The sequence below is a fragment of the Eucyclogobius newberryi genome, unplaced genomic scaffold (assembly GCF_026437365.1).
Source record: "Eucyclogobius newberryi isolate DKJ021-1_F unplaced genomic scaffold, fEucNew1.0.hap1 SCAF_8, whole genome shotgun sequence".
Taxonomy (NCBI): domain Eukaryota; kingdom Metazoa; phylum Chordata; class Actinopteri; order Gobiiformes; family Gobiidae; genus Eucyclogobius; species Eucyclogobius newberryi.
The window spans coordinates 14,697,770-14,724,506 of NW_027316500.1; the positions used below are offsets into that span (position 1 = coordinate 14,697,770).

The following is a 26,737-nucleotide window of genomic DNA, read 5'->3' on the forward strand; positions in this document are numbered from 1 at the left end:
CGTGTGCGAGGAACCAACAGCAGTTTCTGATCCAAAAACTTGCAAACCACAATGCTGCTCTGTAGTTGTTCCAGTCCCTGGCCCTATATGCGACGTGATTGGTTAATTAAACCACTGGAGCGGACTGCAAACAGATCAATGGGAGCCTAACAAGATATATTCTCAAGAGTTTGTAAACTCACAAAAATAATGAATCTTAATGGCAAGGTTGGGTTCTTGTATCTTGCATAACTAACGGTGAAACAAAAACAAAAAGCTCTATTTACAATACACTCTGATCAGATCAAGTAAGAGAATATGTTAAAAAAAAAATACATTTTAAAACAGGTATTCAGTATTCAGTAACTAAATACAGAATTGTTCTTCCCATCACTGTAAATGACATAACTGGGATGTATTTGGATGTTTGAGAATAGTCTTACTCTTTTACCGTCAACCCCTTGTTTAATGATTGAACCCTAAAATCATACTGTGGAAGCAGAAGTGTTTTATTAGTGATATCAAAATTGGTGTTGAGTCAAGCTTTTTCCAAAATTGAGTTGAAGAGTTTAGTATTATGACAACACATGAGGAGGTTTATCATATTGTCCATATCTGTGGTTGATTAAAGAAACCAAAGTGCCCAGATGAACACACCACTCCAGACATTCAGATACAGGTGTACTCCAGCGTCTGACCCCTATATTGCTAAGGTCCTTTCTAAGTTTTTTGTTTGGATTTTCTGAGGTGATTCATGTGAAGAAATGGGGTCTTAGAGGCAACAGTCAAGAAAAATGAACCACAAAATCAGAGAAAATGGCTACGTACAATTAAAAACGAGAAAAGGGATTCAGATTGAAAAGGAGGTTTTGGTCATATAAACTAAACTACCGGTAGATAAGGATGAATAAAGAATAAACCCAGTTGGCATATTTTTTTGATAATACAACATAAGGTCTATAGACATTTAAATTCTGTTTCTGAAGTGAAAAGCCTGTAATTGCTCTGAACATTTAAAATGGCATAAATCACTGTATTTAAAACAAGTCAAAGAAGTAATTTTGCCGTCTTTGGTGTACATTAATGCTCTGTGAGGCGGGTTCACACTTTCAAGTGTTCGGCTTCTGTTCTTTCTGCAGGGGCCTTGCAGCGTATAATTGTCTTTATAGTCTTCGAGCTCTCGTCTCAACTGCAGATTAAATTTGAGTCTGAAACGCCAACAGTTTTCTCTCGGCGGGATAAAACGATGTGGAGGAGCCCAGGGAGGGTCCATGTTTTGGGGGGTGACTGACGGGCTCCTCTGGCTCCGTTATGTGCAGGTCGCATTCTGAGGGTGCACAGGAACGCTCCTCCGCTCCTAGCACCCGGCCTTTTGAGTCACCGTCACCCCTAACGGTGCTTCTGCCCTAGAAGAGGAAAAGAAACAAAGGATAATGCTGTGAAGGGAGAAGGAAGGTTCAAACTCATGCTGCTTCCTGAAGGGTATTGGTGGATTGAATATTCATTAGTTTATAATTGTCAATTATTCTTTTTGGATGTTGTCTTATTCTTCACCTGCGCTCGGTTTTAGACACAAACAACGATTTGAATACATGATTGACAATAATTGACAGTGCATTTTGATTATGTATATAAGTGTAAAAAAGACTCACAGGAAGAACAAGACCTTGATTCAAGATTATTCTAGTTCAGGGGTACAACACAAAAAGATATTGATATTGTGCTGTGCTGTTCTGTTGTTTAACATATACTTGCCCGTGGCTGTCAGATTTGAATTGACCATGTGCCATTAGTCGATGAAAGAGCCCATTCTTCCTGGAGTGATATAAAAGTCTAAAGTTTCAAAAATAGTCATCTGAAATTCATGTTTTATAACGATTCCCATTTTACTAAAGTTATAAAATAAAATATAATACATGCATGTAAAGAGTTCAATCTCGATACAAAACATGAGGAACTTTCACATTTATATCGTGCTTTTCCACCTTCAAGACATTCAAAGTGCTTTACATAAATTAACTCACACACCACACACCAGTGTATGCAGACACTGGGGGAAGGAGGGTTAAGTGTATTTATTATTATGATAATTTATTATTAACCTTTATTTTAGCCGCTAAGAACCAATTGAGATTGAGACCTCTTTTTCATGGGTGAAAATGTAGCAGCACACAATTCAAAAGAGACAAGGAAAATAATTATTTTTTCTGATTGAAAGGATTTAAAGCCGCAGGAGCAGCATAGGAGAAGACTCTCTTCCCCCAGTAAGTCCACACTCAAGGTACTAACAAGCTAAAAATGTCACATGAGCACAGGGCATAGTGATCTTCAGCTCTCTGCACATTGGAGCACAGATAAGAGGTGGCATACAGGTCAGTGATAGGTTGTGCCCCCGGTCGTGCCCAAGGACACAACAACAGTTTTTATCTGAGGGAGCTGCATTTATGTTTACGTCAGAAGCTGGATTTGAACCGCCAACCTTCATATTTGAGAACATAATAACAAATGAGCTGAACCCCAGAGTATGTAGGAACCATCAGTGTATTAGGGCACTGGGCATGTGGAGAGAAGGAGGGGTCACGTGGGCATGGGGTCACGTGGGCATGGGGTCACGTGGGCATGGGGTCACGTGGGCATGGGGTCACGTGGGCATGGGTGCGTGCCAACAGTGTGATGGGGCACTCACCTGGGACGCGGAGCTGGAGAGAGGTGGCTTCTAAGTTGCTTCTAATTTTTGTTGACCGCTGTTATTTTTGTCTTTGGTTTACTTTGATCAGCCCACTATTCATCTGTGCAATATTTCTGTCCACTGTGCCTACATCTAGTTCATATTTCCGCTGTGATCGCTGCATGCTCATTAACGCTGGTATACCAGACCTTTTTACTGTAAATGATTGAATTTTGTGTTTACCCCCAAAGAGTATGTTGTAAAAGCAGCCCTTTATGACAAAAATAAGACATGCATCTAATAAAAGTATGTTTCATCAACCCAGAAGTAGAAAGCAGAGCTCTGATTGGCTGTGCTTTGGCGGTCCATCCCAGTTTCATTTTGTCTGAAATTTCTTTTTTGAAAGTGTTGTACGAGCCTTAAAAATAATGTAAATCTATTGTGATGAGGAGATTCCACGAGTGGGACATTGGAATTTTACTTATTTATTCCATTTTGTCCACATCTGATAAAAGAGAACGCTCAAGCTGCTGGACATTTTGAGTTCAAACAGAACGTTGCAAATTCGTGACATTAGGCATCAAGGGGTTGCGCGCGTCATACAACTTTAACCATAACTAAGCCACAAACTTTGCTTCTCAACGGCTTAACAGGAGCAGGAAGCCGCTATCTTGTACCAAATGCAGATGTGTGGTTTGTACTGTCTGAGAAAAGTGATAAAATGGAGCTATAAGGTATGTCGCTCTTTTGGAGAAGCGTTTTTTAGTCCAAATAGAAACACAAATGGTTTAAACAAAGACTGTTAAACACAATCCAGCTGCACTGCAACAACTTAACACACATTTCTCTGTGTGCTTGAAGTTAAATGCCTCCACAGACATTTTTCTCTCATAGATTAAATTAGCAAATGGCACTTAAATATTCCCCAGTCCCTTGGTGTTTACAGCCTTATTGCATTTTTCTACAAATCATGTTTCATTTATTTATTTGATTGGGACAGTGGATAGTAGCTGAAGGCTATCTGTTGAAAATTAAGTTCTACACAGACTAATAAGCTGTTTTTGGGCCGCTCAGGGAATCAGGGAAACATTGGATATTTTACACAAATCAATCTACTTTATATATATAGTATATATATTTTTATATATTAGCAGCAAGACTTTTCTCTCATTCTCCATTCAAACCGACAGAGTTCCCGCTCTGTGATTATAATGGAAGTGGCGATACTTGGGAAAAGAGGGAAAAGGGGGCGGGATAAGGTCAATAGCTAAAAATTCAAATTATTATTGGTCAGGCTGAGGGTGATTTAATTGTGATTCACATGGACACAAAGGTGAGCTGTAGATCTTTTATCTTGGAAATGTGGATGAATTTACATAGTTGAGGAGGAGTGAAGGAAATGTATGTGGTTTCAATTATACCAAAAGCTATTCACATACAACACAGACAATGGGGCAAGATGCTGAATAATACCACTTTTGAGAAAAGTAATAATTAGAAAATGATCATGTTTTTTTTCATGTATTCAGGTTGTGTTTTTTTCAGCTAATACATCTTTATATTTGAAGTGCATTTCACCATATTCTAGTGTGTCCACTTATTACTCAAACATGTTTTTCAGGTAAAGTAATAGGGATTCATTTATGACCTCAGAGAAAATGCAAATGTACCTAGAATTCATGAATAAGAACATGCGCATCTGTCTTTGGCAATGGTTAAGGTTTATGTTAAAATAACACTTTCGAATAACAATATGTTTTCACTCTTTTCTTTGAGCTCTTCTTCTTACTTGCTCTCAAGAAAATAACATTTGATTAAAATTTTTCATTATTTGAGTTCAACTTTCCGTCCTTTTCCTGATCCTGATAAACCAGTATGATATGATTAAAGCCTTGTGAAAGTATGATGAAATGATGGAGACTTTCCGTAAGCGTAAATAATTTCGTGTGAGCAGGCGTACAGATGATCCTGGCATGCAGACTAGACAGAGATGAAGCTTTGTCCTGGGGTTTGAAACATCATTTTGTGCCTCTTTTCCCCTGATTTCCTTATTCCTTGTGCCATTAGTAAACAAGGTCCCTCGGTATTACAATGCATGGCTCACAAGTGTTTTGATAAGTGACATATTACACACTATTGTCTGCAATAGTCACTCTATTTTTAGAAAAAACGGCACAAAAATTTGAATATTTACAATGTATTGCCAAAACAAGTTGCTTTTCTTTAAACACGCAACAAAAAACAATATTGTTTCCTGAAATATGCCAAACTACTCACTTTGTATCACAACAATATTATAATATTTTTGTGCATCACTAGTTATTAGGTTTGAGTCCATTTGCACAACAGTATATTTCAAACCTGTTACAGATAATATGTATAAGTTGCTGTATTGATGTGTGTTATTTTGATTGGCCATATCTGCATTTTGGCTCATCACCTACTTTAACTCCATTTTAATTTTCACATTTAGCCCTTTCGTATTTCAGATAACCAGTGTTAGATAATACATTTGTTATCATATTTGCCAATAAGAAATGGGCATATATTTTTTTACAATACTGGTCAAATCTGTGATAATTCTATTTCTAAATGATTTTGAAATGTGGTATTGGCCATCAGTTTTAAAGCCAGAATTTGCAATGGTTACAGTAGATAAAACGACTGCAGGGAAAAGGGAAAAAAAGAAAACTGTATTGAACTGGTTTTAGTGCATTTCATCATTGACCCTCACAACGTGCACCAGTGATACTCCACACAGATATGCTCACAACCCCAGTGTTGTTAAATATGTTTTGAGATTGTGTTGCTTTTCGAAACGTGTGCGCCTTTCAAAGAGGAGTGGTGTTGAGTCTTAGATGTGTCAAGCACGCTGATGTGCTAAAGAGAAATGCTAAAAGCCTCTCTCACTGCAGCCTAGCCTGGACTTTGAAAAAGAAAGCATTCAAGTCTTACAGGGTAATTTCCTTTGGAAAAAGAGACAAGGAACATAATGTTTGTCTGACCAATTATGACAGTATTTGCCTTTGACATTTGCTGAATGTCTCTCCCCATTTCACATTGTCAAATGAAGCCTATTAACCTTTATTTATCCAGGTGAGAACCCACTGACACTCTTTTTCAGAAATGACTTGGGGCAAGTCAGGAAAAAAAAGAAAAGAAAAGTTGAGAAGAAAACTGTTTGCCGAATGTCTCTATCCTCTTCCACCCCATGTCATGCTCTGTCCTGTCTCTGGGTTCAAAACTTTGACCCTTCTGGAACCTTCTTGCAGTGTTCACATGTTGTCTTGTGCCCAGGAGGGTCTCCAATTTGCACATTTAATTCTAATTTGGACAACAATGAAATGAAAACAAAGAGGGCTGTTTTTGAATCCATCATCGAGAGAATCAGTGCTGTGTTTTTGACAAGCTGTTCACTCTGAGATCCTCCACTGAAATCAGGCTTTGTTTTCTCCCTCTATGCGCACATTTTCTTCACACAATTCTGACTGAATGAATGATTTTCTGTGATTGCGCTTGCCTTCATTATGGGCTTGCAGAGAGCACTCCTTGTTTCAGCAGCACTAGTGCAGAGTGTTGGCAGTGCGCTGACTTCACACAGACGGGCAGACATCAGGACAACAGTTTACTGCAACCGTAGTGGCTTTGGCTATAAACACATTTAAGAACTGAGCATGACGTGAGATAAAACAGTAAACTTTTTTCCGCTGGCTATGTTGTTCCCTCATTATTGTCTTATTTTCTTTGCAGCCTTCAGCATTATTGTGTGCAGACTTGAAGACATTCCTCATTCTTAAAGAAAAACATAAACACCAGTAATCTTATCAAACCCACTGACTCAAAGCATTATTGGGTGTGTATAAAACAAGCTGATGTGTATGGAAAAGTGTGTTGTCTTGTACCTTTGGGCTGTCGCTGTAATGTTGAGAGACAATGTGCCTCCAGGGACTGCACTCAGACTTTATTTGTGGATGCTCTGATGTCAGTCTGGGAGCGGTTGTCACAGAACGGATCAGCCTCGTCTGGAACATGACAACAGTGAAGGTGCAGGTATGTACTCATGTATCTACTGCGCAGCACAAAACCTACCTCATCCGCTCTTCTTTGGTCATTTCCTGGTGACTTCAAAATGCCAACAGATGCCTGAATAGAAATACAATAGCATAAAATCAAAACGTTAAATCCACATGCATTGATGTTATTGTGTTGGGTGTAGGGTTGGGTTCAGACAAAAACTAAAAAGTCAGTTAAATGCTTGAAAATAAAATAAAGTCATTATTTAGAATGTTTTTAAGTTAATCCATTAGAAAGAATATTTAAGGAGCACTTTGCCGGGAATGTTTCACAGTCTGAGATTAAACGTATGTATCGCCATGGAGACAAGCAGGTTACAGGTCAGCTCTGAGGAGAACCTTCTCACTCTAAGAATGCTTAATTTATGCAAGATAGTGCACTGTATTGAGGCACCACAAAATACTATTGCATAAAACATGTGGCATGTTGAAAGATTGAAATGACGGGGAGCATTAGAGCGGAAGTTATAATCAGTTTAGTGCAGACAGAGCCTCAGTTAAGTATTCCTAACATTGCAGTCTGGGTCAAAATATTTATTATTGACTAAAGAAAGGGAAGGGATTCCAGCCAATTAATATTAAGTTATGCTTTTCTTTTTTCAGTAAAAACAACAAATAATTGCATACATTTTGCCAAGGGCATTCATCTCTGAAATGTAATTAGTTTCAAACAATCTTTTCAGACGTTTGTAGAGTTTTACTCACGTATTTAGTTTCACGACCAAAGGTTTGTGGAAATGTTGAGCTGTTTTTCTAAAGATAAAGAGTAAACAAAGAAGATGTGGTGACTGATGTGACAAAAAGCCTTTCTGGAGAAACAAAAAAGTAATTATGATTCATCCACAGCGCGGTGACAAAAGACTCCAGTTCAGCTTCACGTTCAGAGACAGCTGCCACATTTGGTAACTGTTCAGATAAGATATTTATTAATCGATGACACTGTAACTTAATTGTCACATGTGACAGTGTTTGGCGTTTGGGCACAATTAACTAGTCAAATTATTGAATAGTTTTTAATTGATAAGGCAACGGTGCAAATGCTTTATCAGTCTGAAAAATGTGCCAGTCTCCAACATGGGCTGGAAATATATAACACTTCAGTGTGAAAAGGACACAAACGGTGATTACACCTCTCCCTTATGGCTTTGCTGTCAAATATGATCAGTTTGTTGAAATTTCAAATAAAATTAATCAGAGAAAATAATAAAAATCTACCCCTAAATATCGGCAGAGCTTATTGGCCATTGGTTGTTCCAGTTTCTAAACAAAAGGTCTCCACCCATATTGATCGGGACATATTTCTACCAATAATTTTTGCAATACAGTTGAAAAGAATGTTATGTTATTTATGCTGAATTGGTATTAGAACATATTGATTTATAGATGAAATTATTATTATAAATATAATTTAAAACGATTCAGACTGGATATTCTATTCATAATTTGAAAAACAACTCAAATCTTGAGTGAGCCTGGGGTAACTTAAAAAAATGTATATTGAAAAGGTGCTAAAAATACTGCTTTTCACAACACATTGCAGATGCAGTCCAATAAATATTTCACATTTTTTTAAAAGGATGTGGGTATGGATATGTGTTTACCTGTGCCTCTTTGACAACCGGGGGCTTGGATTTCTGCTGAGAAAAAGAGCACATTGATTAAATGGGATGAGCGGGTGACTGTATATGTGTATAATTGTGCTATTATTCATGAGTTATTGGACACTCACAGGTGGAATGGGGCTGCTCGCTAAAATCTCATCAATAACTGCGTACAACTCTTCGGACTCCTTCCTGAGCCAGGCCGGGGAACACATCTGCTCCACAGACAGAGGCATTGTTTACAGCTGTATGGTGTGATGCGGGTGTGAAATGTGCAGTTGTTTGTACTTCTGTGTGGGTGTCAGTCTCTTCTGGGTCAAGCAGCACACCTCTGTCCCCCTGTTCTTTCTCCACCTGCTCATCTATTACCTGCAAATAGACAGAGCTGCTTCATTCTCCAAACCACATTTACACTTGTTTTAGTTCCCACAAGCTCTGCCACGTTTCTCTGCACTCGATGAAACGAAGAAGCATTCTCGGTCATTTTTGTGCAACCATTTCGGTACAAGCTAAATAAATATAGTTTGTAGCAAGAGGTATTTTTTATTCTTTACACTTATATAAAAGAGACTCAGAGTATGTTTTGCACAATAGTTATTTTTTAGACTGAAGAATTATGTAACTATTGTATTTAGATACTGAATAATGAATACATTCCAACATGGTCAACTCAAAGTACTCTATTCTGAATATTTAGAACACTTTCACATGAAGTTGCATAATATTATAGTATAAAAAGCGAAAAGGTTTTATGTTTTTTATTTGTTATACATGTATTTATTCAAAGGTAGAGTTATATATTATATTATTTGTAATATATAGAAAATAAACAACCATGAAATATTTTTTCACAATAGCTTCAGAAGGTGATGCTTCTTTTCCAAAATCCTAAACAAATAATGATAAGTTAAATGCTTTTGGATTTCTATATGTATTTATTTCTATTAAGGACTAGACACATTGACTTAGAGTATTACAACAAAAAAACTGTATTTTAACAATATTAGGTTTAGCTTCCTCATCTATTTTAATTATTATTAGCCCATATAATGTTGTGATCATCTGAAACCCACCAATAGGGGGATAAACCAATTAGACTGAGAAAGGCATGGTCCATTAGACTCCAAACAAACATGAAGGCTCATGAGTAATGAAAGAAAGGGAAAGAATAATGTAGAGGAACAGGGTGAACATTTCCAGATTCAAAGTACTATATTCCCTATTTTGTCTGGGCTTGATGAAAATGTCTCCCTATTCAAACCCCTGTGAACCCAAGGAATGCCTATATAAGGGTATTTTTTTATTTGGTGGTTTGGTGTACAAACTGACCCTGGCTCTTCCCAGAGTGGTTGATTTGACTCAAAACAAGTGGGTTGTACCTTTCTTTTTATATTTGACCTTCTAAGGAGGTTGATAGTTATCAGATGGTGTTAAGAGTTAATCAGTTCTAAATCATTTGTAGAAATTTAAGAGGAAATGTTTGCATTCCTCTACTGCTGATGGGAGAACCTTACTCTGCACAAAACACTATTTATTTTCAGCGATATATGACGATATATGGCCACGTTAATTGCATGAAATGTTTTGAGTTGGTTAACCAGTCTGAAGCAATATGTGAAATGTCTCTTTTGCAACAATCATAGGCTAATAGAAATGACATGTTGACTATATAGAGGTACATAACAATAGATGAAAAAAAAACTCACCTGTTGATCCAGTAGCAGAGTGTTGGTGGGAATCGCTGCCAGGGATTTATAGCTTGACTTAATCTTGTGCGGCTGGTTTTGTGAGAAGACAGATAATACACAACATTAGCTCATTTTCAGAATGGATGGATTCATTGTAAAACGTCATTATTTGTGTCCTACATTTCCTGAGGCATGTGTTATCTGCTCTGACTGATCCTGTCCACTTAATAACCTCATGCAAAAACAAGCACTCAACCACAATAACACAAAGTCATCTGCGTGTCTGAAATGCCAACACAAAGAGTCACTGCTCTTTTGCTAGAACACGAAAAGCAATAGCTCTCGACACAGATGTCCTTTTTTGCTCTTTGTAAACTACATTTATGATCATTGGAAGAAACTTGGATTATGTGATTATATAGCCAACGAAGCTTGGCCTAGAAAAGTGATGTTTGCTTATTAACATTTCCTGTATTTGACGATGTCAATCACTGTCAAGTGGGATTTGTTACAAACAAAGTTCTAAAATATTATAGAGTGCACTGGATCTTAACTAGGTCACATGCAGTGTTTTCATAATACACGTGTTCAGAGGTTCATTTTATTTGATCTATAAACCAAAGGCAGCACTGTTTTGGCAGTGTATGATCCTCACTTGTTTTCCCTATTTGTAAAAGCTTGAATTTAAATTTAAGTTTGATTGAAAATGAATGTAAAGTTGACAATGTTCCTTACTGCATCCCAAGGCCTCAATAACTATGACATAAGATTATTTTAGATGGCTTCACTGAATTGTTCTCAAATAGCAAAAACAATTCCTTTCCAAAGTTTTTGTTGATTTATTGTTTTAAATTCAAAGTAAATAAAAAAAAAGTTGTGCTCTCGTCCTCACCTGCTTATTTTCCTCAGCCTCGAGAGATGCCCTCACTCTAAATGCTCCCTGCATCACGTGGCACTCATTGCAATAAACATCCTAATTATTGCAATGTGATTTATAAATAGCAAAGTTTTAAAACAAAAGTGTGAGAAGCAGATAAGCAGATGCTTGTGATTCATTATCGCACACCTGTTTTTACCTACAGGAGCGTGTGGGAAGACTCAAAGAACAGTGTGTCAGAGAGCAGATGAAAAAATATAATATCACCAAGCACGTGTCATGCACATGGGCAAAGCTACCTTTCTTTTTTTACCCTCCCTGTCAGAGCCGTCTGATATTCCACTCCCCGGTCGTGGTGAAGGCGTTGACCGCAGTGACAGACAGGGCGACGGGGTGAGCTCTCTGATTGGAGGAGCAGGCGAAGGAGTGGGTGTGGAGGAGGGAGAAGCACCCGGAGAAGGCCATCCTGAAAGGGCCATGGGAGTGTAGCGAGACGCAGACAGACAGTGATGTGATTTTTTAGGCTCAGATTGGCTTGGGACCTGTGGCCTCCCTGCTGTGAACCGAGTGGGTGACGGCGCCGGCGAAAAGGCATAAGTAACATTTTCAGAAGGGCAGGAAGGAGGAGATTTGAGCTGTTGCGATGAAGACTGACGCTTTGAGAATGGAGGATTGGGGAGGCGGGTCCATTTCTGTGGCACACCTGTGTCAAGTTTAAAAGCAGGCTCAGGAGATTGACAAGTGAGTTTGTTGGGCCATTTATCCATATTAACACAGATTGAAGGCTTCACCATGGGGGATTTTGGTTGGGAAACAGAGACGTAAGACCGATTCATTGGTGAAACGGATCTGACTATAGAAGAACAAACCGGCTGTGGAACCAGCCTGAGTGAGCCATTTTTTATCCCTGAATTCAGAGTGCTCGGAGGCGGAGGGGAAATGACTTGCTGCCATCTTGGGATAGTGTTTGATGTACTGGTCTTGATTTGATTCTGGGGGCAGGTCATTTTGCACAAGAGTGGCGGCGCAGTGGCACAGCGCGTCGGGTCCCTGAACGCGTCACTTTGGCTGTCGATGGATGTCGTGGAGGAGAAGTTGGAGGAGAGCTCGAAGGGAATGGACGCAACGCTGGAGGCAGCAGAGCAAGCCCTGCAATGGGATAATGTGATGTTGTTGATCGGCCAGCAGGGGGTGTAGGGGCGCTGGACGGTGGAGGACAAAACGGGGAGGCGACCTTTCCTTAAAATGGCGGTGAGGAGAGACAGGCGGGTCAGCGGAGGCCGGTGACGTGTAGGTGTTGGGGACATTGGGCACGAAAGGCTTTCACACGAAGAGCGCAAACTTTGTGGTAAGCTAATCAGGCTAGAACCAGGTGCTAGAAAGTGCTTTTTAACTGGAACAATAGAAGGAGTGAAGATTCCTGAACAGACAGAAGAACAGGGTGAGATAGTGCGACTGCCGAAGAGAGAAGTGTCTCTGTCCGAGCATGCAGATAGGATGGACTCTCTTGAAGAAGCCGGAGTAGGAAACAGATCTGCAGAGTTGGTGGGGCTAACTCTGTCCACTTGTGTTTTGGAATAGCAACCCAAACTGACCTCGGACGCACGCCCCGGGACACACTGATGGCGCCGCTGGGAAATGTCTGTGTGTTTATTAGTGGCTGCCTCCATAGTGGTCTGTCCCCCGCCAGAAGTATTTTTAGACTGATTGCTGAGGGAAGCCGAGCAAGACATGAGATCGTTTGGAGGTGTGCACTGGAAAACAAAAGGTGTGCTTTAGTTTCACAGTTGTCATCAGAGCTACAGACAGTCTTTATGATCATAGCATATGGATCACAAGGGCTCTGAGCAATTTACAGCTCTGAAAACAATATTAGAAGCAGGCTTAAATTCAGTATTTGCTCAAAGTATTTGATAGAGAGTATTGTTCCAAAGATACAGACAGTATTATAATACAAAGCCGTCAGATCATGACAATCTAAAGCAGATCATGTGCTCTTCAACTTTTTTCATTAGTTTTGCATGGCCTTTCTGCATACTATTGTACAGTCAGTGGTAGATTATGCAATTTAAGTAAAAGTACAGATACATAAGATACATACAAATTCATTTTTAGAGTAAAAAGTAAAAGTATTTCTCAAAGGTTTTGAAAAGCTTAAAGCTGGAACTTGTCAAAATCTTCAGGAAAGATGTCATAAAACATAAAAACAAGAAAAACTACTAGGCACTTTCCAGTCCAGTTTAAAGATGCAGTGGAGTAGAAAGTACAGATACTTGTGGACTAGGCTAGTAAAAATAAAAAGCATCCACTGCAAAATTACAGTGTACAGATAGCTAAAACATTTACAGCATAGTCAATACTAAAACATAATATTTGTTCATTTAATAATGCATCACAAGCATTAATAATGACAAGATCACCAAAGTTTTATCAGAAATGTACAGAAAGGTATGGAGATGAAATAAACCTCACATTTTCAGTACAAAAAGAACCAAACGTTAAAGTCCGTGACAAGTTGAGATGCAATTATTTTAGAATATAATTACACTGTCTGAAACGAGAAGTGCATATATTCAGCTCAAACTAATAAGACACTGCTGACATTGTCTTATCTCAAATGTCAGCCTCACAAAAGAATTGAAATGCACCTACATCACTGAATGAATTTGTTACTTACAGCACTGTCTGTGTTTCTGTGCGATTGAATGCTGTTCCTCTCCTCTCTTTCCTCTGTGTGTGGGATGTAAACGGCTCTGAAAGGCTGCGCTTCTGTCACGGCCTCCCTGGTGGTCTCCTCTGCCACGTTCTGACGGGAGAAAGTGAAGCAAATGTTTAGGAGACTGTGAGCTGGTGAAACCTGAGCAGAGGAGCAGGGCACAGGGCAGGCTGCTGTCACCACACTCATGCCCTGGACACACATTACAGACTCTCACATTCATGACATACTCGCCTGAGCAACAGCACATGCCACAGGTCACACTGACAAAAACCATGTCATAACTAAAGACCACGAGAACTATGATTTTATTTAAAATCTGTAATCTAATATGTTATTTGCTTTTGTCTGTTTGAATGCCAGAGACCAGGTCTGCAAATTAGCCTTATATTAGTCTATTTTATCCAAACTGCCAGGATATTAGTTAATATTTACATGAAAATGCTCCCTTTTCTGTCTCTTTTAAATAAACTGCTACCAATATTAAGTGCCTGGAAAACATATAAGTCTCCTTCCTTAAAAAAGAAATAAAGATTTACATTTTTTAATTGGCTTTTCTATGGTTTGGTGCCTGCTCAGGAGAATGCTCTGTCTCATCTAACCTTACTCTGGCACTGCAAAGACAGCGTTTCTGATAAACTAGATAGTGCCAGGCCATGAATACATATAATACATATAACTAAGGGCCAGCACAACAATGAATTAGCGTTTATAAGTTTGATGGCAGTCTCATGTCATGTAGGAGGAACTCATGAATAGGCCTCATAATACAACAACAACAATTGCCCAAATTACACACTTTGTTGAGAACGCTGACTTCTAATTGAGTCAAACTTTCAGTTAACAAAAAAAACTATAATGTTAACGTGATGACCGGTATATGTGAGAATTTTAAGAGAAAATTGTCATGTTGAGTCTTCTGTAAAGTAAAAAAGTATGTCTAAGTTTGTGGCTGTAATTTAAATATGAAAAAAAAAGAAATTGACAAAATGTATGTACTTAAATTAATTTCCAGAAATGTCTAGTTAATATCTATAAGCTATATTGATTTGACTAGGATTACTACAGCCAGTCACTCCACTGTGGTTCCCATATGATCTGGCCGTTTATCCATGGCAACCAATTAAAGCCTTTTCTCTGAGGTTGGGGTAGGACGTGAGATACACAGCAATCAAAGAAATGAAGGGCTGCCAGGCTGACACTATTCTGAGTGCTATAATCATAATGAATAGTGGTTAATGTTAGGAAAGGCAGTTACATGCAGTATAGAGAAGTCAGATTGCCTGCAATAGGACTGCCATGCATGATTGGTGTCATTACCGGCATATGTAAATGGTTAGTACTACAGTCTAGTATCAAAGTATTTCATTATGGTCTAAAATCACAGGAATGTTTAGTTTGAAGTCTAATCTCTTTCGCCACAATCCAAATGAACTGAAACATACTGTAGCGTGTTTGTGTCCACTGCTGCCTGGTCGCAAAGCAATCCAAAGCAACGTTCTGTAATTGCAGTGATTCAATGGTCATCGCTCTGACTGGTCATTGAATACAATACAACCTCATCATGGAAATAAAGGCAATGAAAGGAACACTTGATATATTTTTAATTAATGGAAGATAAACAAAGAATAAATTAGCCAGTCTCAGGAGTTTTCAGTCTGTTGCGTAATCCTCCTCTGCATTTAAAATACCGTCTTAGGAGAGGAGAGCAAAGGGTTGTAACTCAAGAAACTGTCATCTAATACAAATCATAGTAATGCCTTAGACTAATGAAGCTCTTTTCCTGACACTTAATCCAGTTTCATACATAATTCATTCACTCCCCAGCTACACTTTGTGGTGATTAACTCTGGTCGGAGCTGGGATCTAACTCTTAACCTTCCATTTATGGATGAACACAACAATGCTACTACACGTCCAGTATTACTGTCACAATGTTGTGCAACGTATTGCTACAGAAAATGTCACAATAAACGATTAATTAGAAACTACTTTAAGATGCCAAGTCAATAGCCCTAGTGCATGATGAACCTATTGTAATATGTTATAAGTGGTGTTGTAAGTGGACTGAAAACATGTATTGAGAGCATTATTTTTTGCGTTACTGTGTCCCAGTACAGTTCTGTATTGCAGTGAACGCATGTGTGATTTTTCCTTCTCTTATTTGTGTTGAAGGTTCTCTTATTTTATATTTAAAAAAAAAGCAAAACAAACAGTGAAACAAAAAGATGATTTTAATCCTATATTATGTTTTTGCACTGCAGAGTATTCCAAGTACCGGTGTGCAGAATACAGTACTCTAATTAGACCAAATAACAGAATACATTACAATACATCACAGTATTCCTATTACTGTTGCTTGTTGGTAGCTATAATTAGTCCTATATGTAAATCACTCTGCACTTTACAACTTAAGTGTAATTGTTTAGATAAAGAATAAGAAAAAGTTTCCCACTAGGTTCAAATTCAAGATTACTTTATTTGTACCCATGGGTATTGTTCTGCAGTTAGATATAGCATTCCACACAATCATCACACAACCAGACAAAATGCAACATCAGACAATATGTAAAAGTTAAAAGTCTAAAAAATAAAAACTATTAAAGTGCTTGCATGGTGCTGTTGAGAATTATTTACCCAATAAATAAAACTATTCATTGCTCATTTAAGTGACAAAACTCTGCGTTTGGCATCTTGGGACCAAAAGTCTGAGGTATAAAGGGCCTGTGCAGTGAGGGGGAATCACCCTCTGTACACCTGGCTGCTATAGGCAGGGCTGCTCTGTGGTGTACCAAGCAGACGACTGGACTATTTCACTGATATTTTATACTGTATGTCATCTCTCTATAAATATCAGGGCTCTTCATTTATATTTGCATGGGGCCAGATTTTTCAGAGGACTATTGTCTGGGGGCTGGATGGGCAAAACGCCACCACAATTGTATTATTTATATCTAACTGAAGTAAATAAGAAATAAAGATAAATTGCTCTGTCACATAAAAACAGGACAAGAGCAGGATCAAGACCAAACCAGAGTCAATCAATAACCAGACAACCAGTGCAGATCACAGCAGCAGATCTAGAACTAAAGCTAGTCCTGAGCCAAGATTAAACATAATGGTACGTCACATCAACCTTAAAAAGCATCTTGAACACGACTCGAGCACGGAATCTGACTCAGGACTACAAGGTCTTAAATAAATAGTATTACAACATCTGATCAAATGGATGTGAAAAGCATAGTACAGTGGTACTGATGCGGCTGTGGAAAACCACGCTTGAGACCAATGGTGATCCAGATGTGGCATACACCAAGGAGATGGGTCTGGACCCTTCAACAAGACTGGTTATGGATAACAGCTCAGGAATGGGGCCATATGGTGACATACACTACATGCTATGTTTTAACAATGAATACCCCATGAACGTAATACCCCGTCTTTAATGTTATGTTTATGTCTCAGTGGCTTTTAGAGATGCTGAGTAAGCTCAAGATTGAGGAGCTGAAGCTGAATTTAGTTTGTTAATATTATCCATGGGCTTGTTCATTGCACAGAAAAATGAGTCATACACAGTTAGTATTATATGTCTACACAGAGCAGAACAACTTCGCTTGAAAAATTACAATACAATACATTTACAATAAGATGACAGACCTGCATTTCATTTTACTGTCAGTTTAAATGTTACCGTGGTCAGTGGATTCTCAAACACATAATGACTTTGTTCAGGCGTCATAATGCCTAAACTCTTTTTTTAAATATATATATATATATATATATATATATATATATATATATATATATATATATATATGTATACAATCTAAACGTACAGTAAATAAAATGTATTTTGTTGTAGGGCTTGGATGTAAATAGATGAATCCAGCTTTTCAAACATTGATGTGTTATTCCTGCCTTCCTGTCTTCCTGTGATGCACTCAACAGAGGTATTAATGAAGAAGTGACTATTGCTGAGGAGGAAACACTCCCAGACACTGAGTATAAGCTTATATTGTTCCTCAAAAAACACACAAGACAACTCAGCACCATATTATTATATTATGTTGACAGCCTCTGCTTAAGGTGGAGGCAGCAGGAAGTTGGCGAGCGTGCGGTTCTACCCCCCAAAGAGGACGCCTTTGAAGTTTTCCACGGAGCCAACACATGACGTTTGGCTGAAGGCTCTGCTCCCAGTGCAAGAGCAGCAGTGTTCAGTTCATGCACCACATTAACCCTTCAGCAACGCACTGGGGGGGGAACTTTTAACATTTCAGGGTTTAAAAATAACTTGGAAACACCAACTTTAAGGCAATGGTTATGGTTATGAAAACCTTTTGGTGCTCAGATTACCCAAAAATATGCAACTAGTCTGAATATATCTGTAGTGCGAGCAACAACACAGAAATTGGAACCATCTATAGGCTTAAGTGAAACACCTTATGGAACCCCCTGGCACTTTTCAGTGTTCTAAAGTGCTTTCTGAAGCATTTATCATCTGTAGAAAGGCACAATACTGCGTCATTGAGATTAGAATATAAATTTCACACTTTGCAACAATGAAACGTGCCAATTATTTACACTATTCTGCTTTTTTTCTTTCTCTGACATTACTCATTGTTGAGACTGGGGGACTTCCTATGCAACCATATACCGGTAGTTGTAATTGTAATTAATGTGTTAAAACCATTCGTCTCCAATTTAACAAAAAATAAAGTTTCTATCATGTACTGGTAAACTTGTGACTTTGGTCTGAGCAAATTTATGACAATATCAAGTGACCCTTCAGAGTTTTAATATCTTAATTTACGACAGAAATGAAATCAATTTGATGTGTGTTTAACATGTTGAGTAGATGCTGCACCTCATGTTGTTTTCCCTCTGAAGCCGCAGATGTCGCCGCCAAACAGCTTTTAATTGGTAATTTCTGCACAATGGGCACAAATGTGTAGATGCAGGGCTCTGTTACCTGTAAGATACATACAATTCTATTATTTTATGCAATGTTATCTCATCTACATCTTCCATAGCTGGATCTCGTCCTATAGCTGCATGGCGTTCTATTGGAAGCGCTTGGTTTCCAGATTGAATCGCGCTGATGAGGAGCATCCACACTCACACAGACAGTTTAGCCTTCGACACACATCTGCTCAATGAGGATTAATGAGCTGTAAATAAATTCAGCTCATTTTAAACTACATGAGGCGGCCCTCGCTCTTTATTTTACTTTCTTCTATCACATGGGAACGAATGACATATGGAAAACAATGAAAAAAGCAAATAAAGGTTTTCAGTTCAGGGGCTGTGTAAACCGGGCCATGAATGTGCCCTAGGGAATAATATAGGCTTGTAGGTTTATAGTTGGTGGTAATATTATTTGCAAGTTTCTATACTAAATTAAATGTCTATTTCAAAAAAAGCCTCATGAACATATGTTAGAGGCATTTGTAATTATAGTTATTTAGTTTAATATTTCATGTTCCTTTTATATTCAAGGCTTTTATGCATGAATGAAACTCAATTACTCGATGAAATTTAATGAATGAATAAATTATTTTCTGCCCAACCTATCTTCTTAAACACTGATGCAATAAAATGCACTTTTTTGATCCCAGGCACAACTCTGCTAACAACTTTATCTAAACTGCTAGGATTCATTTATATTTGTCATCTTCAAAAAGCATTCCTATTGATTTTAATACCAACTATTCACTTCTAGTTTAACTTACTGTTGCGCTGGGACAGTTTCTGCATCTGTCCCATGGATCTCCCAGTTGTGTTTGAACAGTGCAAAACACGGATCGGATCAGTGAGCGTCACGGACTGGATTAAGCAGGTGAAGATTGAGAGAAAATGCAGACGAGTATTCTATGAAATATGATTGGCCTATTCAATGAATCAGAATCAGAATCAGAAAAGGTTTATTGCCATTGCCAATGAACAGAATTCACAAACATAGGAACTTACTTTGGAGATTTGGTGCACTATAAAACAACCTATTTAAAACCAAGAAGGGCATACATCAAATAAAACAACTCAAATCTGCTATAGGAAAAAAATAGGCTTACTATGTACATACAATTTTAGGTAGGGGAAACACTGAGCCTGGCAGATGTTCTGCAGCTTAGACCCCTTGACTACCGGGCAGAACCACTATTCTGAAACTTAATTTATTTCTTAACCTATGATAATTGTACCACTAACTCATGCTTTCAGCAAAGATAATAATATTGAACATTCATAGCTGTGATTGTTTGTACTTCTTTTAGGTGGTCCTTGACGTACAGGTTTGTTTTTGTTTGGATTAGAAGCCCAACGTTAAGTCAGACTTTACTCTCTCTCAGTGAAGAGTAGCTGGTGCCTGGAACCCCTGCTAATGGACCTTTAGGTGGAGTAAGACGTTGTAGAAAGCTGTATGTTATTGCCTACACAGACCACGAAGTTCCCAGATTTGATAGAGGTATTATGATGGTGAGTTAGACTTGAACATTACAATTTATGGTATGAAATTGGCACTCATATATTGTTTGATTGAGCAGAGAACCAATTTAGCAGGCTTTTAGCACCTTGAAGACAGGGTTTTATGACATTTTACATCTTCTAAAATGTGGCATTGGATCAGAGGTTGAAACAAACACTTAAGACTGAGAACACTGTGCATTTCTGGACCAATTCTGTGTTCCCTCTGACGTGCCACATCCAGGCTCACTACCTATGATTACCAGGCAATCTGTGAACACCGCCATCCACACAAATGTATGAGGAGGAGATGCGGCTGTGAACGGCACATGTTTAAAGACATCCACATCTTGACAGGCCAGACCAAACTGATAGCTTTTATCTTTCAATCTGCAGTGTGTCCATTAGCCTTGACAGCATGTGGCTTTCTCAGAAGAGTGTTTTTTATACAAGAATTGACCACTGAATAGTCAGTTGTGGAAAATATATCAGGTAATTTATCAACATTTCTGACTCAAATCAAGCTGAGAACTCAAACCTAATTCCCCAAAGCTAACTATATGTGAGAGCGTTACCGGGTCATTGCTAAAACTTCAAGTGCAGGTGAAGGGTCATGAGGATTCTCGTCTCCAATCAGCAGGGCTAGTTTGAACAGGCACTTGAGCTAATGTTATGCATTTATGACATATACTTTAAGGCACTATGAGGGGCAATTAGAGTGATGTCATGGTATTAGTCTTATTTAAGTTCTCCCTCCTGAGAGATGCATGGGGACTTCCAGGATGATGCTTGTTAGTTTGTATGTGTCTGGCTGCGGTTGTATCCCTTAGAATAATCCATCTTTATTTTGAGTTCACCTGGGGAGACCCAATATTTCTATGTGGGAGAAGATATATACTGAGCCTGGACACTTATTTCCAGAACATGTCTAAGAAAAACAAGAAGAAAACTGCTGCTGAGAACCAGGCTGGATATGATACTGTGGTGGCAAAAATCTCTTGTTAAGACAAAGAAGCAAGTTGTCTCGTTTCAAAAGTAAACTACTGTTTAATCTTGTGGCTGAATCAGAAAGAAACTCGTGTGGACACGGCCATTCTCATGGAAGGCCGAGTCCACGCGTCTGTCTCTTGCCTGCTTCCCAAAATGTCTGTCTCCCAAGTCCTTCCGTCCCACGTCTGTCCCCAGCCTTAAATCACAGATGGTCACATGACACACACACAGAAGTTCCCGGTCACTGGTCTCTCAGGTACAAAGGAACCAAGGAGCAAATGGGACATCAAAGAAACAGTGGTTTCAGGAAGGAGACAGTACATAACTTTTGCATTAATTCAATTCACATGTCTTGCCTAGTGTGAAACATAACGTGGGACTTCCTTGCCACTCCAGGGAGTCCGGACATGTAAATTTCCAGGCCAAAAGGGGTTGTGTCAGAACTAAATCTGATTAGAAATAGGATTGAAAGTTAAAAAGTAAAGGGCCAGATTATATTTTTTCCACAACAATACATCTAAGCTAGTTTGCTCGGCATCTGCAATAGCCCCCGCGCCCAGATTTGGCTCAAACTCCGCTGCCTCTGGCCACGTCAAGCACTCGCTCCAGCTCCAGATCAGATTCATGGTGATTGTGGTGGCTTTATGAGAGATTACTGACAAAAACAAAATCTCATCATAGAATCATGAAAGTTGGTGTAGAGGTATAAAGTGACAAGGGAAGTCAAAATATTATTATGGCAAGCCATCCGCCCAACCAAATGTTGGATCAAAAAACATGACTCGCCATTTTTTCCAAACGTTGTACTTTTACAAACTCCGCCTAGGGCGTTGGCCCAAAAAAGCAGAAATTTGGTGAAAATGGTGTCGAGGAGTGAGACATCAAAAGTTATCCAATTCATTTTCGTACCTTTCATGGTCTCTGTGCGGCGAAGCCGCAAAATGTAGCTACAGTTTCAGAAATGTCTCAAACATTTAATTTACTGCCATTTGCACATATAAAGTCCGAATTGTGTTGAGTTGTTAAACCCCTTACACTGAAAACACTTAAAGTCAAACCATTTAATGTGGTCCCCCCTACACAGGGAAATTACATTTTATATGGGGAGAAAAATATTTAGTTTTTTGAAATTGTATTAAATTTGGCACAAAATTCCATTTTGGGGTCACAATCAGAAAAAGTAAATGAGACCCATATCATATTTCTTATGGTGTAGCCGTAGCAATGACAGAAATCTCCCATGTTATTCCAATAGGAAAATCACAAAATCTCTGAAATTTTAACATTTTAAAAATATTTTCCAAGGGCTTTTGGGAGAAAATCATCTTGTGGAGTGGGGCATCAAAAGTTAGCCAAATGTTTCTTTTGGGTTGTTATGGCCTCTGTGTGGAGCAAACTTTTCCCTGAATAAGGAAAATGTCAGTAAACAATAATGCCCATATTTGTAAAACAAAGGAGAGGAGAAGGCACGATAGCGCCACGAATTCAGCAACAAGTAAAAGGAGAACGATTGGCGAGCGTTAGCATGGCGACGGCAGTGGTGTGCGGCGGCAGAGTGTGGCGTGGCCCCGCTTGCGGCTATATCATATTATTATTTTTATTAACATTATAATTTATTTTTAATTTTTTAAATTATGAAATTGTAACTGCAACACACCATGTAACACCTGCTGTAACATAAGAAGGCTCTAACCCCTAACCTACACTGTAATAACATGTTTGTTTTTTTATGAATTCATATTCAAATATTATAAAGAACAATGTACAAAACAAACAACTTAGTGTCCACAGGGGGTCGCGGGTGACTGGAGGCTATCCCAGTTACTTTGGGCCTTAGGCAGGATACACCCTGGACAGAGGCCAGCTCGTCGCAGGGTTATCATAAATAGAATGTCTATAAACATTTGCTCACCTTGGTATTATACTGTATATTGTAAATATCTCTATACGCCAAGAACAAACTTGAGTCCAATAGAAATTACTTAAATAAACAACAGAGCAATTTTCCATCTGTATCACATACAATGAGTTAATTTTCCTGTAAATTCAGTAAACCTTGGGCACAATATTACCATAATATTGAATTCTACTGGTTTCACATACAATTGTCTTAACCATTTGAACTGGATCAGTCTGAGGCACACATTAACAGAACATTAATAGTTCTGATATGTGGTGAGGAGCGTCTCTCAAGTTCTCAAACACAAAATGACAAATCCTCATTTCAAGCTTTAATAGTGTGTTATCGCAGGTTGATATTAATTATATTACACTAGCAGTGTGCTATGTAACTTTTCCTAGTCTCCATAGAGATCTGTGTCACTTTTACAGCAAATCTAGCCATTTTCTTAGGGACATTTAGTGAATCATAATTCATATAATTTTGAATGTCATCATAATATTATTTTTAAAAAAAGCCAAATATGCATTATTTTTGTAATGCACCCTCTTTTTTTCATTGAATCCACCTACTTTTACCTACTTCTTGATTTCATGAGAATACTGGTACTACAGTTTGGGGGTTTCCTAGTCATAAGAAACATTTTCAATTGCTGTGCAATGTTGAGCATCTGTAAGAATGGTAAGAACATCTTTGAAAAAAAGTACAAGCCATATTTTCTCAGGCGGTCAGGTCAGAAACCCCATGAGATCTAAAATGACCTGCAGAAACTAAATCCCCTTTGCATCCTTCATACGGGACATACGGCACATTTGTTTTACACACAGGTGTTTCAAAGGTAAAACTATGACAATTAACCTTTTGATAAGGACAGGGTTTTTTTTCTTGTTAAATATGTTTATGTAGGACCATATGTCTTAAATGGTTTGAAGAGGAAATGTTTTTGAAGGAGGGCCTGAGGGTTAATGAGGAAAACAAAAAGTCTATGCATAATAAACATGATCATATATTTTCTGAATGCATTACCATTGACCACACTCAGTATTTCTCCTCTAAATGTGTCTGTGTTTATGAGCTGTTACTATAATCAAACAAATGTCATGACTAAAAATAAGCACGTGACATCTTATTTATTCACCTACAGTCTTATGTAACTCTTGTTTTGCCATTTGGTAGTCACAGCACGGTTTCTGTTTCCCTCGACAAAGGTGAAGACTATAGCACTTCCTCCCTGTCCACCGCGGTGTCGTCTTGAATGTTTAATTGCCAGAGAGAGCAGGAGAGGTCATGTTGTGTGGTATATCACATTTCTGACCCTGCTGCTTGTGCATGTGTACCTTCAGTTATGTTCAATGGCGCTGAAGAGCCCTAAATCACTTTCTGCAGGAGACCACCCTCCAAGGCCAAGCTAAAATATACACCTTTCAACTTATTGCTACATGTGACAATCAGTTTTACAAAAACAGTGTCACCCAACTGTACAAATGTGCTGAATTGGTGTAAAACTATCAACGCTTCAGTCAGCTTAACACAATTGCCTTTTATGTTCTAGTTTCAGCATGTATACCATTATATTATTAAGAAAACAAAGTTGATGGTACGCTTGGTATGGCGTGGCAGCACTATCAATAGATACAAGAACTGGCAGTGATAGCAGTCTGTGACGTAGCAGAGGGCGACATGCCTTCTGCGTTAAAAAAGCACAGAGTGAACCTCTTACTGATGATTCAAGCTGGGGCTGACCGGATTTTTAAACACTGAAAGAAGGAAGTATTCAAATTCAAATTGTTATATTATGTTCCTTGCTCTCCCAAACCTTTGTCACATCACAATTGTTCACATTGATTAATTCTTTGGGCACGTGCACTGCTTAAATAGCTTTTTATAATTGCATATTCACAAGAAAAAATGTCCTGGGTTTGTGCTGCCCGGTCTGGATAATAAAAAATACAAACAAATAAAAAGGAGATTTTGTAGCTTTGGAGTGAGGCAAGCTCCTTGTTTTGTGAACAGTTATGGCACAAAGAAATTGCAGAAATATGTCATTCTTTACACTTGGACTTTTGCTCTCTGGTCTGGTCTGGTGCAACAATAAGGATTTATCAACTGCTCATACAGCACAGAAAAAGCTGCCACAATGATAAGAGTATATGAGGAGCAAGCCACTAGAAACTGACGAAATGTAATCTGTATGGAATCTTGTGAGAGAACCAGCATTTTACCGCTGTTCACCATTTTCCCACTTCTATTTCTTTGTTATCTTTTTTGAAGCACTGAATTGCAGCTTTTAGAAACAGGATGTTTCTCCAAAGTCTTCCATCTGATGCCCTCAATATCATGCCTTTTATCTCTCCTCCCTCAGGCGCTGTGTGTTTCTCCTGCTGTTTGTGAATGTCAAACCACTAAACGCCTTTTATACAGAAGCTCAAATATTGTTTTGAGTAGGATGTTTGGATCTCCATCTCCATGCGCTTCCCTTTCCCCCACAGAGAAAGTGCAGGCGTGTCGCTAAGTGTTTAATTACAGACAAATAGAGCCCCTCCCTTCAGTTCTGAGCCTGAGGGTAAATATATCCTACCACCAGCTGCCCGTGTGGGAAAACATTTGAGCAAACGCACGGCCAAAGTAAAGGAATGCACATCACAGAGATTGAGAAATGGAGGGCTATAAATAGTCTGTCAGATCCAGGAAATATGCACATGCAGGCCACTTCATAAGGGGTGGGGGCAGATTTTAAACTTTTCAAACCATTTTGACTTCTAATTATCAGCTTTTGAATGTGTTTGTGTTTAAATCTCATCTGTGCTGCTGCTCGCCTGAGTTGATAGACAATCCTAATGAGAATCAGAGGAATGTGCAGTGAAGCTTCCTGCTCCAACACTTACTTGCATACTTGGCAATGCTCAGTGCCAAGTTTGTAAACCGTTGTATCTGAAAAGAGACAATGGCAGCAAACCCTAAAATATAATATTTCTCTGTACATTTTGAGAGTTTTATACACAATAACAGAATCAGTGACAGGCACAGATTGCTGCCTCTAAAGCCCCACCAGAACCACAGTGGGGGGTTGTGTTTCCACATTGAACATCTATAGCGTCGACAGATTAGAAACAGGCAGTGTTCATTTATCTAAGGACCGTGCCTTTGAGTGAGGCTTGCCATAACAGAAGAAAACACTGAAGGGTGAACACAGCAGCGAGGTCGAGGCAAGATAATAGCCAAGCACGAGAGATTAGTATACACTTTGTCTTTTTTCGTCAGTGTCTTACCTCCTGCACGCGCTTGTCCACGGGGCTCCCCATTCTGCTGGTGTGAGTGTGGCGCATGTCAAGAGTTCACAAAAATGTTGCCAAAGTCGGTAAACACTGATTGAAACTGTCCCTCACATTTAAACTTCAATGCGTGTGACTGTGTGTATTGCCATGTACGTTTCCTTTTATAGACCCATAATAGCCACAAATAGCTAGCAGACGGCAGACAGCCCACTGGCACCCCCAGTGACAATGTACTCGCCCCTGTGTGACAGACACGTCCCTGAACCCAATGCTTAAATTCTGTAAATCACAGAGAGGATTAGGAGTCTCCTTTTTATGTCACAGCCAAAGGGTTAGATGTGATTAACCAAAATAGGAGGAAAATATGTTGCACACTTTTGCCCAGGAGAAAAGATAAAATGCTCCATAGTGATGGACTGAACTATCCCAAATATCAATCTGACTTAGGTATTGAAAAGTATTAATTTGTATACAAAAAATATCAACATGAATTTATTTATTTATTTTATTC

General features: G+C 38.7%; 1 protein-coding gene across 5 annotated transcripts; it reads right to left on the reverse strand.

The window, feature by feature from the left end:
- Positions 1-866: 866 nt before the first annotated feature.
- mlip (muscular LMNA-interacting protein) lies at positions 867-26,427 on the reverse strand. 5 transcript variants are annotated; one of them, XM_072436734.1, is made up of 12 exons: positions 26,221-26,427; positions 18,467-18,571; positions 13,564-13,692; positions 11,186-12,640; positions 10,028-10,099; positions 8,610-8,690; positions 8,450-8,536; positions 8,322-8,357; positions 7,426-7,473; positions 6,737-6,790; positions 6,550-6,669; positions 867-1,385 (listed from the first exon to the last, which is right to left on the reverse strand). In XM_072436734.1, the coding sequence occupies exons 1-12, from the start codon at positions 26,275-26,277 to the stop codon at positions 1,176-1,178; spliced, it is 2,454 nt and encodes an 817-aa protein (XP_072292835.1). In that variant the 5' UTR covers positions 26,278-26,427; the 3' UTR covers positions 867-1,175. The 5 variants fall into 5 exon arrangements, with proteins under 5 accessions (XP_072292835.1, XP_072292836.1, XP_072292837.1 ...); XM_072436735.1 differs by having other exon boundaries at positions 8,322-8,354; positions 26,221-26,426; XM_072436736.1 differs by lacking the exon at positions 7,426-7,473.
- Between the last annotated feature and the right edge of the window lie 310 nt (positions 26,428-26,737).

Bases quoted from the DNA above. Each gene is read 5' to 3' on its own strand.
- mlip (XM_072436734.1), bottom strand. From the start codon at position 26,277: ATGCGCCACACTCACACCAGCAGAATGGGGAGCCCCGTGGACAAGCGC. The intron at 8,691-10,027 runs GTGAGTTTTTTT...GTCTATTTGCAG, and splicing joins CTCTGCTACTGGATCAACAG to GTAATAGATGAGCAGGTGGA. The intron at 6,791-7,425 runs GTGAGTAAAACT...ATTTCTATTCAG, and splicing joins TTGGTCGTGAAACTAAATAC to GCATCTGTTGGCATTTTGAA.